Source organism: Cynara cardunculus (assembly GCF_001531365.2).
Source record: "Cynara cardunculus var. scolymus isolate 2C chromosome LG 13, CcrdV1, whole genome shotgun sequence".
Classification (NCBI taxonomy): domain Eukaryota; kingdom Viridiplantae; phylum Streptophyta; class Magnoliopsida; order Asterales; family Asteraceae; genus Cynara; species Cynara cardunculus.
Window position 1 is genome coordinate 3,898,800 of NC_037540.1, and position 16,329 is coordinate 3,915,128.

Below are 16,329 nucleotides of genomic sequence, written 5' to 3' on the forward strand. Positions count from 1 at the left end.
ATTATATAAAATCCATATATTATAAAAGACATTAGGTTGTTGGGTTGAGTTCAAATTATTTTAATCAATTTCTAGTTCAATAGATACGGTTTGACCTAATTTTGTAATTACCTTCGGTTGAGGGGCTTTTCTCGGGTTTTTCAGAATTGGGTCGACATGGTTTTTTGAACAGCTCTATCAATATGTCATTACCAAAGCACTTATAGTTGTGTTCATTAAACAATTGTGAATCGTTATCCAAATATGTCTATTTTGACCACCTCTAACGACAAGCCAAGAGACGTATATCAACATAAACAAAACAAAGGGTCCAAATCATGCATTGTGGATGGATAATTAGAAAACAAAGACCAAATAAATCAGACTTTTGCTGCCTATTTTTTAAAATTATTTATTCAAATATTTATTTACAAAATAATAAATTTTCGTTTGTTATGATGTAACGAATCAACCCATACCAGCCGTATCAAATCATATCTGTTCACAATTTAATTCATAGATATCCAATTAAATTAAACCCTTTTGTATTTAATGACACCAATCTAAAGATCCTTGGAAATCGTATATTTACTATGTCCAACAAATAAATAAATAAATAAAGTCAATAGCCATTTATTATGATCCAATTTTCTTGTATTTGACTTTTCATTAATTGAATTTCTTGGAATTATATATATATATATATATATATATACTTGAGATCATGTGAGACCAATGGTTTTTCGTGAGACCCGTTAGATCTACAATTTGACAATATAAACATTCATAAACGTCACGAGACTTCTCAATAATCACAAAATTGCCACCGTGCAACTTTAGACCATTAGATCATTAACTTATAAAGTTGATCGATGAACATAAATTGGTTTTATGGGTCTCACGAAAAACTTTTGGTCTCACGTGAACCCAGCCCTAGAGAGAGAGAGAGAGAGAGAGAGAGAGAGAGAATTTGTTTCAAATGCAATCCATCACATTTGTACAACCAATGCAACCCAATAAATTGAAATATTTATTATGATTTAAATATCTATGGAAAATGAATAAGGTTCATTAATTATGATCAATACTTTATATTAGGAAACAATCAAAACTTATATGAAATTACATATTTATCAAATTAAATGGACGGTTGAGATTGAGTGGTATTGGTTGTACAAATGTAAAAGGTTGTATAATAACCCACCTATATATACACACACACACACATATGTGGTGGACCGACAGTGTGTTGACGACTTGGCCAGTGATTTAGGTCGCATCAAAGTTGTATTCGTCTTTAATTTAATATCACATGTGACGAATTATAGTATCGCGTCAAGAACACTTTTATCATATATGATGAGACCTAGTAGTGTGCAGCCAAAGGTCGTCCGCGTATTTGATTCGGTATGGCATGCATCATATATGACGGACAATAATATCACATATGATTAACTAGTGTTAGAATAGTGTTCTTGTGTTTTTATAAAACAAATATATTATCGTTTGAACGGTTCTTAATAAGAAAAAAACATGATATCATCTACAAGTTTTATTGTGTAATAATAAATAGATGTATTTAAACTCTTTTCGTGAATAATTATAAAACTATTAAGAAATGAACGTATTTATTTTTGGAAATATATGAAAAAGAAATTACACAAATAGAATCTTTTTTGGGAATTACATTAATGTCCTTGGGACGAAAAGCTGGCAAACGTCTGTGATCAACTTAAACAAACGGTAGCCGTTAAGAGACGGCGTTAGCTCATTCCGTTCATATCTCAAAACGCCAAAACACCCCCCTCGGAAAATAAGAACTATGAAAATGGAAACAAGACACCCTCATCACTCGATCTTCTGTTCTTCTCTGATTCCGATTTATTAGATCTCCGAGTCACTTGATAAGTCTTTAGAATCCTCGAATTTAGTGACTTAGAATCGTTCATTTTGCTCACTGTTTTGTTTCTTCTGTAATTAGTTTTAATTTGTGAAAGGGATGTTCTGATTCGAGCAAGAGAAGATCAAAAATCGGCTTTGATTATTGTTTGAATTGAATAGAGGATTTTGAATTATTGTTTTTGTAACATTGTCTGATATGGCGGACGCTTTATCTGCCATTCCGGCGGCTGTTCTTCGAAATCTTTCCGATAAGTTATACGAGAAACGGAAAAATGCTGCGCTTGAGGTTAGGGTTTTGCTATTTGCAACCGGTGTGGATTTCTTGTTTTTGAAAACTTCAGGGTTTTTGGAATTTGGTTGATCGTGATGGTTTGACTGTTGTTAGGTTGAAGGAATTGTAAAGCAATTGACAGTTGCTGGAGATCATGACAAAATTACGGCCGTGATTAATCTGTTGACTCATGAGTACACTTACTCACCGCAAGCAAATCATCGCAAGGTATACCGGAAATACATTTCTTGATTTTAATTCACGTTTTTAATAATTGTATGTTTACTTTCAGGGAGGGTTGATTGGACTGGCTGCAGCTACTGTTGGGTTGAGCGCGGAAGCCGCTCAACATCTTGAGGTTTGTATTTATTTCTTTGATTGCTTTCTTTTTATTGTATGTGATAAGAGCAATTATATCTCAATGTTGTTTTATTTAAGCCAATCGTCTTAAGTCATAGGTAAATGTGATGGTTTTGTGAAGTTTTAAATGTTGTGAATTTGATAAGCCACTTAGCGACTTGATGAATAGTAAAGAGATTGTAAGCACTTAAATTACCAAACACTAACCAAAGGCCCTTTGTCCTAGCGGTATCGTAGCCTTTGCCCTCCTAGGAGGTCGGAGGTTCAAACCTCACGTCCTCACCAAAAGTGATGAGGGTGTGTGAGTTTATTTGTTGCATTTGCCGTATATAAATTATATACTTCAATTTTCTTTTTACCAAACACTATTCAACTAATGAAACCATAAATGTAAGACAAGTATCAGAAAGCAGCAGATGCTATCCCATTAGAGGAAGTGCTAACATCAATTGTTTAATCACCATAAAAAAAATTGAACAGAAAAAATTCCATGCAAACTATGATGATATGCCTATCTCTTTCTTGGTTGCAATCAAATATACATATAGGCCCCCAGTTAGGTATACTCATTACTTTCACAACATCAATAACTATATCACATAATGTTATTATCATACAATCCTTGTCTGAATGTAGATGCTAACTCTGTATACCATATTCACTAACCAAAATTTGCCAGCTTAAAGGAACTGGTATCTAATTGAGTTGATTTTGTATTTCTTTGGTGCTTGAAACTTTGAATCTGAAATATGAGTGAATATGGGATTTGAGGGTCTTCTGAGATTTTGTTATCCATATTCAACCCTCATAAGCTGCATTCTTAGAACCCAAGTAGAGATTTCATTTTCTCTTGCAAGTTTTATGGTCTTGTTTGTTCATGCATGGCTGTTCTTTGTCCTCATTGTTTAAGGACAACCTTGTTGAAATTTCCAAAGTTTATAGATACTATGGAATATGGAGATGATCTACTTTGGTTGGGGGGTTGTGGTTCATATCACTTCTCCCCAGATGGATATAATAGAACGAAGGAATGACTCTACTAATAAAATAGCAATGGAATACAAAATTACCTGCTTTTGAGAGGTATATTCTCTCCCAAGATGCTTAATTCACTATTTCTAGTAACTATAATCAAATCAAGCATGCAAACCATCATATGCTAATCTCCTACGTATAAAGCTAATTGAATATGGAAATATTATAGGGAATAAATCATTTCTTTAATATAGAGGAGATACCTTATTTTCTTATTATCAAGCCCTAACATTTTTAAACCATAATACCTTATTTTCTTATTATCAAGCCCTAACATTTTTAAACCATTCGAGGCCCACACACTTCTCTAACAGGATATGCAAGATGTTCAACATATAAATTTGTCCCATCAATTTCTAAAATAGATTCTTTAGAACTAGGTCATACTATCTAGCTTATGGTTCTGTTTGTATGTAATTAATATGGTAGACTTTGTTAATCTTTCTTCTATTTATGAGCAAGACTTGGATGGTGTGAGGCAGAGAGTAAGTCAATGTCTTGAAAATGATATAGGATGGTAGCATCATAATCATAACCAATCTTACAAGTTCTTCAATTTTCATACTAAGTAAATTAATTAATGCTTTCAGCCCATGAACCATCTTTTTTTACTCTTTAAATTTAGATTGTTGCTACTTGTTTTGCTGTAAGATACATCATACATGTACACAATGAAGTCTTTCTCAGCAAAAAAGACTATGACAACTTTTTTCAATTTCATACTCAACAAAAAGCATTAATCAATCACATAGTTTTCACGATTATATAATTTACGTCATCTTTATCAAATTTTAATCAAATTAACTAACATGAATGGTCAATTCGGGACACGAGTGATAGGAAAAACAATTTGGCAAAGAAGAACGCTAATAACTCAAGCATTATTTGTGACTTATGTCAGGTAATTTGATTAAATTTAGATTAGAATGATGTAATTGATATGATTATGAGAGTAAAAGTATATTGATAAATTCTTTTTTTAGTTATTTAATTGAAAAAGCATGAAATTATGATGACCGATCTATTTTGCCCTAACTTGCATACCAAAGTGTTCCTTTTCCCAGAAATTGCACAGCCCTTTGATTATTTTATAGATGATTCTCCCTCCAAATCACTAGGTAAGCATACCGTTCCATGTCCATTTGCTCTAGATGTAAATCTTCCGCAGTAACAATACTGAAATTTATAGTGGTAGTTAATTACGCAACAGGGGACATTTTTTTCTGTATAATAATACCCCTTTTTGCAAGTAACCCTTAATCATTAACATGACTTCTAACCTCTTACTGCCATTTGGTTTCTTCTTCACACATTGTACCCATTTGTTGTGTGATGTTTTGGTACAACAAGCAACCCACTTAGAACCCAAGTTCTTCTCTAGGCGGCTCATTTCTTCTTCAATGGCTTGCTCCCACTCGACAGAATCATTTACTTGAATTGCTTCATCAAAGGACTGGTTCATCTTCAACTGTCCACAAAAAGATAATGTAAAAGAGAGTAGAAGACTGCGTTTGTGGAGGCTTGGGTACTCAATAACATTTTCTGGATAATTTTGTGATCTAACTGCTTGATTTTCTTGAGTGATTTCCTTGCAGCTCAACCTTCTCAGGTTTGTCTCCCACTTTCTCCGTAGGATTATAATCCCCACCATTTCTTCTGTCATTGTATAGGGCATTTTCATCGATGGTTAAATCGCTGTCTTAAAAAATCTTTGATGTTTAACATCTCAAAAAGGGTACCCAAATTTATCAGACCCATGAGTAAAGTTACATATAATAGCCTTAGGATCAAGTTTGTCTTTATTATCAGCATTACCATGCACTTAAGGGACGGAACGAGAAGTTATACAGCTAACCTCTTTCTGGACGGTATGTCCTCTGGAATCTTGAAGGCTAGAGGAACAGAAGTCCCTCACTCCCTCTATATATCAAGCAGGCTGCTATGTTAATCCATCCACCCCACAATAGTTTTGGCAATCCTGTTCTACCTTGTTCATTCATTATTAGTTCATTGTTTCAGCAACTCCTTTCATCTTGCTCCATTTGATCCCATCATTGAACTCTGTTTTTCTATAAGCCTCCATTATCAGAGCTCAAACATTTAAATTATTTGGTTAGTCCGATTCTCATCTTCGGGCTTTACAAGCTTCATAACAGAGAATGCATCAGATTTACTTTTCAGAAAAGTAAACTCCTTGCTTTCTACTGAAGTGATCCACGAAAGTAACACAACACTTTGAGCCTCTAAGGATGAAACTGTTGTTGTTCCTTACTATCCGTGTGCTCTAGTTCCAACTTTTCTTCCTTCAGTCTTGCTTTTATTCTTCCAAAACAAACTCTTTTTTTTTGCTTCACAAGACATGGATCTCAAAAAGGGCTAAGCCCACTAATTTCAGATCAGGTGAACTCCCTTTTGAAGCCAAGATATCATTCCTTTTTCACTCGTGTTGGTTGTGTCAGGAGACCATCTTCAGACACAGTTTATAGATTAACACTAAGTTTTCTAGAAACGAAGCTCTGGAGCAGCTCTCCTCATGAAGAGTGGAAAGATGCTCCAGAGTCCAACCTTCACTATTCTGTTGAATTCTCAATGCTTAGAACCAAAGGATCATGAGTCTCATTCATTGATCTGGTCTGTGGTATTTGCCTCATGATTAACAAGCCATGGACCAAAAACACCTTGTTAATGGCACATGGTTCCCCATGCATATTTGCCATGGCTTTCAACAATGTTGTAAAGTTTTCCTTCATTATGCTGACTGCAACATTCCTAGTCAAGGTCAGTCAAGCGACACCCAACAATTGCCAGTCCAGATGCTCCTACTCAACATCTCCCATGGACTCCTCGTCCTGTATAGAAGATGGATTTTTTTTTGGTACAACGTACAAATAATCTTTAATCTGCGTGTTTCAGAATCCAAAATCTTCTTCATTAAACTTGTCCATTATTATCTTACATGCTTATCATTGTAGATCTCTGTGATTAATCTAACCTGGTTTTGGTACGAATTGGATCACTTACACAATTCAATCGCAGGAAACCCAAAACGTACAATATTTACATGGTTCCACAAAAGATGCTTATATCCACGGGATTGCTGGACCTTTTTACTGATTTGTGATTTTTAATACAAGTACTTTTTTTTTGAAAAATGTAGTTTTTAAGGGATAAATTCAGACAGACAACTGGATGAGAGAAAAAGCACTTTCTATACTATGAAGTATGAACCGCTATTTAACCAAAATAACCCAATTCTTTGGATCTGTGAAGTTGGTGACTGTTTTCGACACATATTAGGCTCCATATCCAACAATATATGGAAGTGGAGGTGTTGCTACTCATGTCAATGTTGTGACTCCTAATTATATTTGACAAAGAAACAATTCTTCAGGCTTGAACTTAGCTAGTGCTCACCTAAAGTCTCTCTGCTACAGGCAGTGCTACCTTCCTACAAGTTCTATGTGCTCATCTTTTTTCTTGAATGAGACATCAGCATCTATTGGTTTAAGTTATTTCCACAAGCTTTAGCTGAGACCTAATGTGTTTATAACATTGTAGCAAAACTGAGTAGGTAAAAACGATTCAAATATCTATATTACATGGAATTGCCAATCTTTGGCAGATTGGTAGGCATCATCCATCCTTTGGTATTTAAAAAAGCCGTATCATTAGGGATGATACTTTTGAAAACCGTTCCAAGCCTTATAGTTTTAGTCATCCGCCTCAAGAGGGAGCTCTCGTTATACATGACATACTCCATTCTGTGTATGCATGTTGCAAAATTATCAATTTGCTGGAAATTTACATTATTTTACTGTATATTTTGATAAGTCTTATTGAAGCTCTTTCTCTTCTCTCTTTTTCCTTGCAACCCACCTGCCAGCAAATTGTACCGCCAGTGATAAACTCTTTCTCTGATCAAGATAGCAGAGTTCGTTATTATGCGTGTGAAGCTTTATACAACATTGCGAAGGTGAGAATGAATTCTGAATTTGTCAGATTGGTGTAAGCAATACACTGGGGCTTATCTTATGCCTTTTGCAGGTTGTGAGAGGAGACTTCATTGTGTTCTTTAACGATATATTTGATGCTCTATGTAAGCTTTCAGCAGACTCAGATCCCAATGTACAAAGTGCAGCTCATCTTTTAGATAGACTTGTGAAGGTAAATTGCTGCTTCACGTGTTTCCTTTTTATAAGACCCTTGGAAACCACACGAAAGGGTGTTAAACTTTCACCGCCCTTTAGTTGGTAACCCTATGAACAATGCACAAGTGCGGGTTCACACTTGGAACCTTTTGCCGAGCATGTTCCGACCACTTGAGCAAGCCCAATTAGGTGGCTTGTTTATTTGTTATATCTGTTAATTATGTTGTATGTGTGCTAAATTACATATGAAGAAAGGAATTGTTGCTTTTATTGTTGGAAACAGGACATCGTGACTGAGAGTGATCAATTCAGGTGATTATCATCAGATTTTGTAGTTCCGAGGGTAGGTTTATTTCTTTCACTTATTTGATTTGGGTTCATGCATAATCCCTTTTTTCTCTTCCTTTTTTCTTTATCAGCATTGAAGAATTTATACCTCTGTTGAGAGAGCGTATGAATGTCTTGAATCCTTATGTCCGCCAGTTTTTGGTTGGATGGATCACGGTGTTGGACAGTGTTCCTGACATAGATATGTTGGGGTTTCTTCCTGATTTTCTTGATGGTAAATGATCTCACTTCACAGTTAAATGGTATTACCTGTCAATGTGCTTGTTTTTTTTATCGCAGACCTTTGTTGGACTCAACTGACATGTGAAGATCTCAGGTTTATTTAATATGTTAAGTGATTCCAGTCTTGAAATTCGGCAGCAAGCTGACTCAGCACTTTCAGAGTTTCTTCAGGAGATCAAAAACTCCCCTGTAAGACTTCTGTAGCCAATTTGCTATCCTTCCTCTCATCTTTGTACTATATGTTGCTTTGTCGTACTTTCTGTGTTCAAGGACATAATGACTGGTAGGCACTGGTAATAGTTATCAGGGCTCCATGAACTTGCTGATTTGTTGTGTAAAGAATCATAGCGTCTTTATATCTTCCATGTTTCTGCAAGTGGATTAAACCTCTCATATATTTGCAGTAGCAAATTTTATCATTTATTTGTAAATTTCTGACTCTAGCAGTGCTACTCATGAAGTCTGTAGATTATGGTCGCATGGCAGAAATACTTGTGCAGAGAGCATCTTCCCCTGATGAATTCACTCGTTGGACTGCTATCACCTGGGTAAGGATACTGTCTCAATTAGGCTGTGCTTCTTTTCCTGTAGTTGCACCTTTTGAGATTTTTGGAGAACATTTTTGCAGTTTTCTTGTGTTCATACGTTCATAAGACAACTAATTTTTGCAGATAAATGAGTTTGTAAAACTTGGTGGTGATCAGCTGGTTCCTTATTATGCGGATATATTGGGAGCTACCTTACCTTGCATAGCCGATAAAGAAGAAAAGATACGAGTTGTAAGTTTGTATTCTCTTTATTCGTTGTCTATTAAAAGATGTGAGTGAGAGTTTACCAGTGAAGATGAAACTAAATAGAGGCCTATTAGGCTTTCTAAACTTTAAGTAACAATTGAACATGCCTTGGTGGCTTCTGTTCCTTTGATGCCCTGCTGTATTGGGACATTATTATGATCTCTAAGAGAACCTTCCAAGGTGTGGAGATGTTATTAGCTTTCTTATACAGCCTTCCCAGAAAGAGAAAGTTTCCTTGAAAACACTCGAGGGCAACTCGGTTTTCTTGATGTTAACTTCTTAGAGTACCATACTCTTCAAACTTGATAAAATATGTATACATATTTTTACTACTACAATATCGTAAAGAGATCATTTTTGTATCAGGTAGCTCGTGAAACAAATGAAGAGCTTCTTGCAATCGAGGCTGATCCTGCTGAAGGATTTGATGTCGGAGCAATTCTCTCCATCGTAAAGAGGTGTGACCACCCTAGTTTTTTGTTACTTATCTGAGTATGGGTTTCAGGGTTTGCTTAGGGGGGTTGTATAGCCTTTTGCCAAAGAAAAATCAGTTTGTAAGTACCCATACTGAAGAGTTTATTCTGCGTATATGCTTTTCTTGAATGTTTCACCTCAATTTACCAGGCAGTTGTCTAGTGAATATGAGGCCACTCGGATTGAATCATTGCACTGGATTTCAACCCTTTTAAGTAGACATCGTCCGGAGGTAACTTTGGTCTTTATAATATGTGCTTATTTGCTTTTTTGATAATTACCAGTTCCATTCTAGATCTTTTAATTTGAGTCTTCTATTTCAGTCAGCTCAAGAGTCCTCACATATTGTAAACTGACACTTGCACTCTTGCTCCCCAGGGTGGGTTGGGTTGGGTTGGGTGAGTGCTTGAGCGAGATAAATTTTACTTTGAGTAATAGACATGCTTATGCCTGTTGTTCGTGGACATTTCTTCTCTTTTTCAATATCATGGTTTGTCTTTTTTAACGTCTTTGTTACTTTCTTCTATGTATTTATGCTACTTTCTTGTGAAACGGGCAGGGTCTTATTGGTTGGAAGGGTGAGTATTTTACCAAAAATAGCATCTCTCTTCTTTTATGAGCAAAAGCCTTTTTCCTTTTTTGAAAGGGGAGGGGGGGGGGGGGGTAAATCTGAACCCACAACCCACAACCTACAACCTCCAAGGTCTTATCTCCTAGGGATCAGGCTGTATAGTGGATATCATCCAAGTTCAAGCTGATCACATGATGATAGATCAGCTCTCTATGTTTTTTGCTCCTCTATCATGTGATCCTGGACATATACATAGTGTCCTCAAGCTCATATGAAAATGTTTTACGCCTTTGGTATAAAATCTCCATTCTAATCGATTTTTATGTTGATTATTCGTGGGCCTTATTGTTCAATTTCCCAGTGCTTTATGGTGTTTGCAGATTCCTTTCCTTCAAGTTAAACTATAATTATCTACGCGGAGTTGAAACCGACTCTCTTTTAGTATAGGCCATCTAATGGATCTGATAATATTGGCCTTCTAGTGATTAGGACATGATAGTACTGCTTTCAAAAGTGTTATGCTTAATATGTAAATAAGTTACAGTTCACAGTGTAGTTATGTATGTTCTCTGTTGTGATATTTATTGAGATTCTTATTAATGAGGAAAAGGAAAAAAAAATTAACAAAGGAATAGGTTTATATGTGTAACAGGTCCTGTCTTTTCTGAATGAGATTTTTGACACACTTCTTAAAGTACTGTCGGATCCCTCTGATGAGGTAATCTTTTTCATTGCTGCTTCACTGTCTTAAGATTTTCATCTCACGCATTTACAATTGGTGTGTAACAGTGATCTTCTTTTCTTACTTAAAGATGATAAATGTACAACGTTTTGCTTCTTATTTACCCCATTAAGGGGAAAGGGATGGATGGAATGCAGTGGGGGTTGTAGGGTATAGATATTGATGCAGAGAACCTGGATAGTATATTGGATCATGAATGATATCACAGTCCGTAAGTAGTATTTCGACCCTTTTGCAGCCTACAGGTATCACAAAATGTACTCGGGGATAATCCAAATACACACTCAAGATTTACAAGCAAACTCGAGAGCAAAAGACACATGCTGTTGCATTTTAGATATGTTTAAATTATATCGAAACCCCCTTAAATAGGTAGCTATTCTCTAGTTAGTTTGGGGTGGTTAGGTAGTTATTTCTGGATAAGACCAGATACCAAATAACTACCAACGGATATGGTCAAACAGTACCCGCCTTCTGAATTCTAGACCCATTTTCTGAAGTGGAAGTTCATAAACCAACACACAATTAATGTTCTATCATAAACAGTCATCTTAGAGGATACCAAGAAACTTATTTGAAAGTAATACCGATTTTCAAAATCATGCTTGCGTTGAATCAAACCGTTCACCAACCGAACAAATTCTCTTCCATTTGTCTTGGATGGTTTTTGATTTAAAAATTGGTAAAAGTTGATATATGGACCTCTCTTCCTTCGTTGCTGCTTTTTTGATATTATGCATACCAAAACATCCAGCCAGCTTTGACATTATTTCTAACACGAGTTACTAGGAAAAAATGGAGTCTTTGTCTAAAGAAATGCGACATAATTGACTGCATTGATCTCGGTAGCTATGCCACCCACGGAATTTAAAGAACCTAAAGGAGCAGAAGAATTGGGCGAAGGGGCCATCGAACAGCTGGAAAAAGCCCGGGCTTGCTTATGTTTTAATGCCCGAAATTGCCATCACTGCAAACCTCCTGGCTGTTTCTGCACCCCTTATCGGCTAACACTGTCATATATTTAATCCCGCCCAGATAAGTATGCAAGGTACTTGTTACGAATGGATCTTCGTCTTTACAAAAAAAATAGGAGGATAAATTGGATCGGATTTTGCAGTTTTTTCTTCTGCAGTACCTCGACGTGACATGATTGTGAAAGGGGTTCCCCAAGAGCTCACATCGACGGGAAGGTTTGGCACCTCGATGTCGGGCCACCATTGAATAGTTTTCTAAATAGTCTTTTTTTTAGTCGAAAGAAAAACGAACTTCGAAAGTAGCTGCTTCAGCTTCAGCCACTCGAATTTTCGATGTGGCCTTGATTTTACTAAAGATGATGAGAACGTGAAGATCTTTTAGATGCACATATCCCTCCGGGAGGGCGACTCCATGTTCTGAGAAATATTTACCATCCGAAAAGAGGAACTGGTAGGATGTGTAAAAGATATTATTTGTTTTCCATCACTTTGGCAGGAGTGCAACTTGAATCTTAGGGTTGTGATTGGATGTGGATAGTTGTACGTCTTGTGAAGAAGTTTGACCAGCGACTCGGCCCATATATTTCGCCTCCTTTTGGCCTATGAAGGGGCAGAAAGGCCCGACAATCATGTAAAAGTTTTTTGTCTTCTCTGGAGATGTGTAGTGGCTGGTTCAAGCAGTTGAAACTGGAATATATAAGGAAGTGAATAATAGTTATACATGCATGCATCATTTAAATCCTTGGAACAGCCTGGGAGTTTCTGTTCTCTGGATGCATGGGGGACCTTGTTAAATTGTGCATGGCCATAGATTAATGAAATTCTCCCATCAATTCTGTGCTGCTTATACTTGCGTTATTAGGTTGCAGGATGTAACTCTCATAGTTATGCATCAGTTATGCCCAAAGTTATGTTTCATGTACTTGGGTTGTTTATTCGGTAACTTCACAGGTAGTGCTCCTGGTTCTGGAGGTGCATGCATGTATAGCAGAGGACCAATATAACTTCCGTCAGCTTGTTGTTTTCTTAGTTCATAAATTCCGGACAGATGACGCACTCCTCGAAAAGTGAGCTTTCTTCGCCTTCTGAAGTAAAATTATTGGTCTGATTACTTGTTTTTTTCCTTATTTTGGATAAATTACTGTATCAATTTTTTTTGAAATCCTCGTATAGGCGTGGTGCTTTGATTATCCGCCGGCTTTGTGTACTTCTAGAAGCTGAAAGAGTTTACCGGGAGCTCTCTACAATTCTCGAAGGAGAAGCTGACCTGGATTTTGCATCTACCATGGTTCAGGTTTTTATTTTGTTCCCTTGTTAATTACTCCTCTCCTCCCTATGAAGATTCCACGTTTGATTTTGCAAAGTGAAACCTAGTATTCATATCTAAAAAGTTGCACTTATGTTGTTTTTCTGGCTCAAAACTTCTCATTTGTTAAATATTTTATAGTTTGATATATTTATCTTATTTTCTCGATAGTTAAAAGAATTTTACGTACTTTGTAATTAAAGAACACTTATATGACACTTATTAAAGGTCAAAAGGGGACTCTTCCTTTGGGACTGAGGTAGTATTATATTATGTAACTCAATAACAATATGGTTGATAGTTTGCACTCTTAACTACGAGACTTTACAGAGGCCTTAGAAAACCTGATCCGAAGTTTATTACTTGCAGCTTCTGACTTTTTTTGTTTTTCATTTTTATTCCAGGCTTTGAATTTGATTCTGCTCACTTCTTCCGAGCTGTCTGACCTACGTGATCTTTTAAAGCTATCACTAGTTGATGCTGCTGGAAAAGATTTCTTTCTTTCACTATATGCCTCGTGGAGCCATTCGTCAATGGCCATAATAAGTCTATGTTTATTGGCACAGGCAAGTCTTTATCTTTTTCTTCTTGGGTGCTATGCCTATATCAATATAGTTGCAATCTCTCCTCCTTCCCTCTCACCAAACAGACAGCTGAAGAACCAGGATAATTTATCTTCGTGTTAAACCTAATGCTTTTCTAGCATTTTGTTTGCTTTGTGTTATAGGCTTATCATCACGCAAGTTGTGTCATTCAATCTCTAACAGAGGAGGATATTAATGTCAGATTCTTGGTTCAGCTGGACAAATTGATACACCTATTGGAGACTCCAATTTTTGCTTATCTTAGGCTGCAGGTATGTTGGCTGCTCTTTTTCAAGGTTGAGTCATTAAAAGTTGACAAAATGCTTTGCTTTTTAATTTAGTAAATTTAGAATGGAAACAAAGTTTAATATGCTTATTCGTTATTCCGATTTTAAGTTATGGAGTTATTGGACGGAAACCCATCATAATGACATACATGACCAAAATTTGGACTCTGTAAATCAGCTCTTTTTTCTTATTATCTCATTGTGTGATCATTTCAATCTTCTCGTCTTACTTGCAGCTTCTTGAACCTGGAAGATATATATGGTTATTAAAAGCCTTGTATGGTCTTCTGATGCTCCTTCCCCAGGTGTGTCTTGTTGATGTGATTTGCCACTTAGTTACTCCCTTCGTCTCAAAATAAATGTTCACGATGAAAAAGGCACACAGTTCTCGAAATATGTAATCATTACGCTTTTTAATGAAAAAGGCACACAATTTTACACTTTTTAATAGAGGGAGTAATAAATTTATCTATCTCATAATTAATGGTAGAATTGAAAAGTAGGTACTTATCTTTGGAAGTGGTAACTTATTTCTAAATGACAATTTTACCCCTAATAATAGAGGGAGTAATGAATTTATCCATCTCACAATTAAGGGGTAGAATTGGAAAGTAGGCATTTATTTTGGGACAAACAAAAGTTAGAAATATGAACACTTATTTTGGGATGTGGGAGGGGGGGGATTTTTTTCGTTGGCTTGTCACAATTCTTGGTGCTACTTATGTACATTTATTTTCAGATCCCATTTCATGCGTCTTTCTACTCGTTATTGCAGCAAAGTACGGCCTTTAAGATCTTAAGGACTCGATTGAAGACGGTGCCTGCATATTCCTTTGACAAGGAGCCACTCAAGCGTACATCATCGGCCAACCCTTCCATACATACCGGTTACATGTCAACAGGGATACAGTTGCCTGAGGATGGTAACATGAACGATATTTCTCGTAACATGCATAATGGGATAAACTTTGCTCCTTGGCTGCAACATTTTAAACAGATGCAGCAGCAGCATCATGTGCATTATAAATCGCAAGCACGTTCACGCAACAGTTCCACATCCTCAAAGGTTCTTCCCTTTTACTCCTCTTTGAACATATGAGTTGCTCCCTTAAATTGGAAAGCCTTTATAGAAACATCGAATATGCTTTGAACCATGTGGATAGAAAAGCTTACTCTCCCATCAGCAGTTTGTCATGCTGTTTGGACTTCTCACAAGGGTGTCTTTTTACCCTTCCGTTTGAGATTCTTCTGAATTTAGTCAAGGAAGTTTAGACATGTATCGAGTAATCTACAGAAAGAGTGCCAAATTCAGCTTAAAGTTACTGAAGAACAGGAATATGTATGAGTTAGAATTTAAGTTTGGTATACGTATTGGACTGGATTGGACGAGACTGGTGGGAGTGAGGTAGGCGGGTGAAAAAATTATGGAAGGTTTTAGGGCTTTAATTTTGACATGGGTAATTTAGTAATTTACCAATCTTGTCGCACCTTCTTGACTTTTGTTCAATCTATTTTGGTGCGAAAGAAGAATAACGTATTTTTTCTCACTCAGGTCTAGTTTTGTCCCGGTCTAATGTCGTACCAAACGTGGGACAAAGTAGTTTTTGTTTCGTCCGGTCCGGTCCTGTCTTGTCCTCTCCTATCTTATCCTGCGTACTCTCTGAGAATGAAGGTCTTCCACTATTGTCAACTGTAGTATCTGAGAATGAAAATTCTCCAACCTGAATATCTATCTGGTAGAATTTCCCCAATGCTGATCTCATGGCAAGTACTGGAATGGGTATATGATATGCACTTGAAAAATGGCTCGACAAAAGCTCTTGATACCGTTTTATCCTTCTGGTGTAGACGTGTAATGAATTATGCAATTTGATAATTATACGTCACTCGGCAGGTCAAGGATGTCCAAAAACTTGAAGAACTTAAAAGACCGGCTGTGCCAGAGATGAGCAGGCCTCCTTCAAGATTATCCCGTAAAGCTACCGGACAATTACAACTATGATGGATGTTGATCAATCCGGTACGAATTGGTAGATTGTATATCATAGTATTCTTTTTTGTTCTATCTTGATTGAACCTGTGAACATTGTCCTTCTATTCTGTTGTTTCTTATTTTCTTTCCAGAATCATGCTTGGATTGGATGCCACCAAGCTATTCTTTACTCTGGACTATTGCTCTTGTGGTTGTGTTATTTTTGTTGAAAACCACAGGACCAGAGGGGTAGATATTTGAGTTAGAATTTGCAGTTACTATTCTTATAATAACAAACTCTTTTGTTACCAGCTTAATGAGTTTAATGGTACTAACAACTTATTTGTTAGCTATACATAA

The 16,329-nt window shown here is 36.4% G+C and overlaps 1 protein-coding gene across 2 annotated transcripts; it reads left to right on the plus strand.

Annotated features, from left to right (window-relative positions):
• The first annotated feature begins 1,800 nt into the window (after positions 1-1,800).
• LOC112524296 (protein VAC14 homolog) lies at positions 1,801-16,280 on the plus strand. 2 transcript variants are annotated; one of them, XM_025134067.1, is made up of 21 exons: positions 1,801-2,167; positions 2,267-2,380; positions 2,445-2,510; positions 7,431-7,520; positions 7,592-7,711; positions 7,979-8,007; positions 8,115-8,257; positions 8,360-8,454; positions 8,727-8,813; positions 8,937-9,044; positions 9,426-9,517; positions 9,684-9,765; positions 10,757-10,822; positions 12,772-12,887; positions 12,994-13,114; positions 13,531-13,692; positions 13,854-13,982; positions 14,234-14,302; positions 14,773-15,063; positions 15,892-16,017; positions 16,122-16,280. In XM_025134067.1, exons 1-20 carry the CDS (start codon positions 2,078-2,080, stop codon positions 15,997-15,999), a joined length of 2,178 nt encoding a protein of 725 aa, XP_024989835.1. In that variant the 5' UTR covers positions 1,801-2,077; the 3' UTR covers positions 16,000-16,017; positions 16,122-16,280. The 2 variants fall into 2 exon arrangements, with proteins under 2 accessions (XP_024989835.1, XP_024989834.1); XM_025134066.1 differs by having other exon boundaries at positions 15,892-16,280.
• Positions 16,281-16,329: the final 49 nt, after the last annotated feature.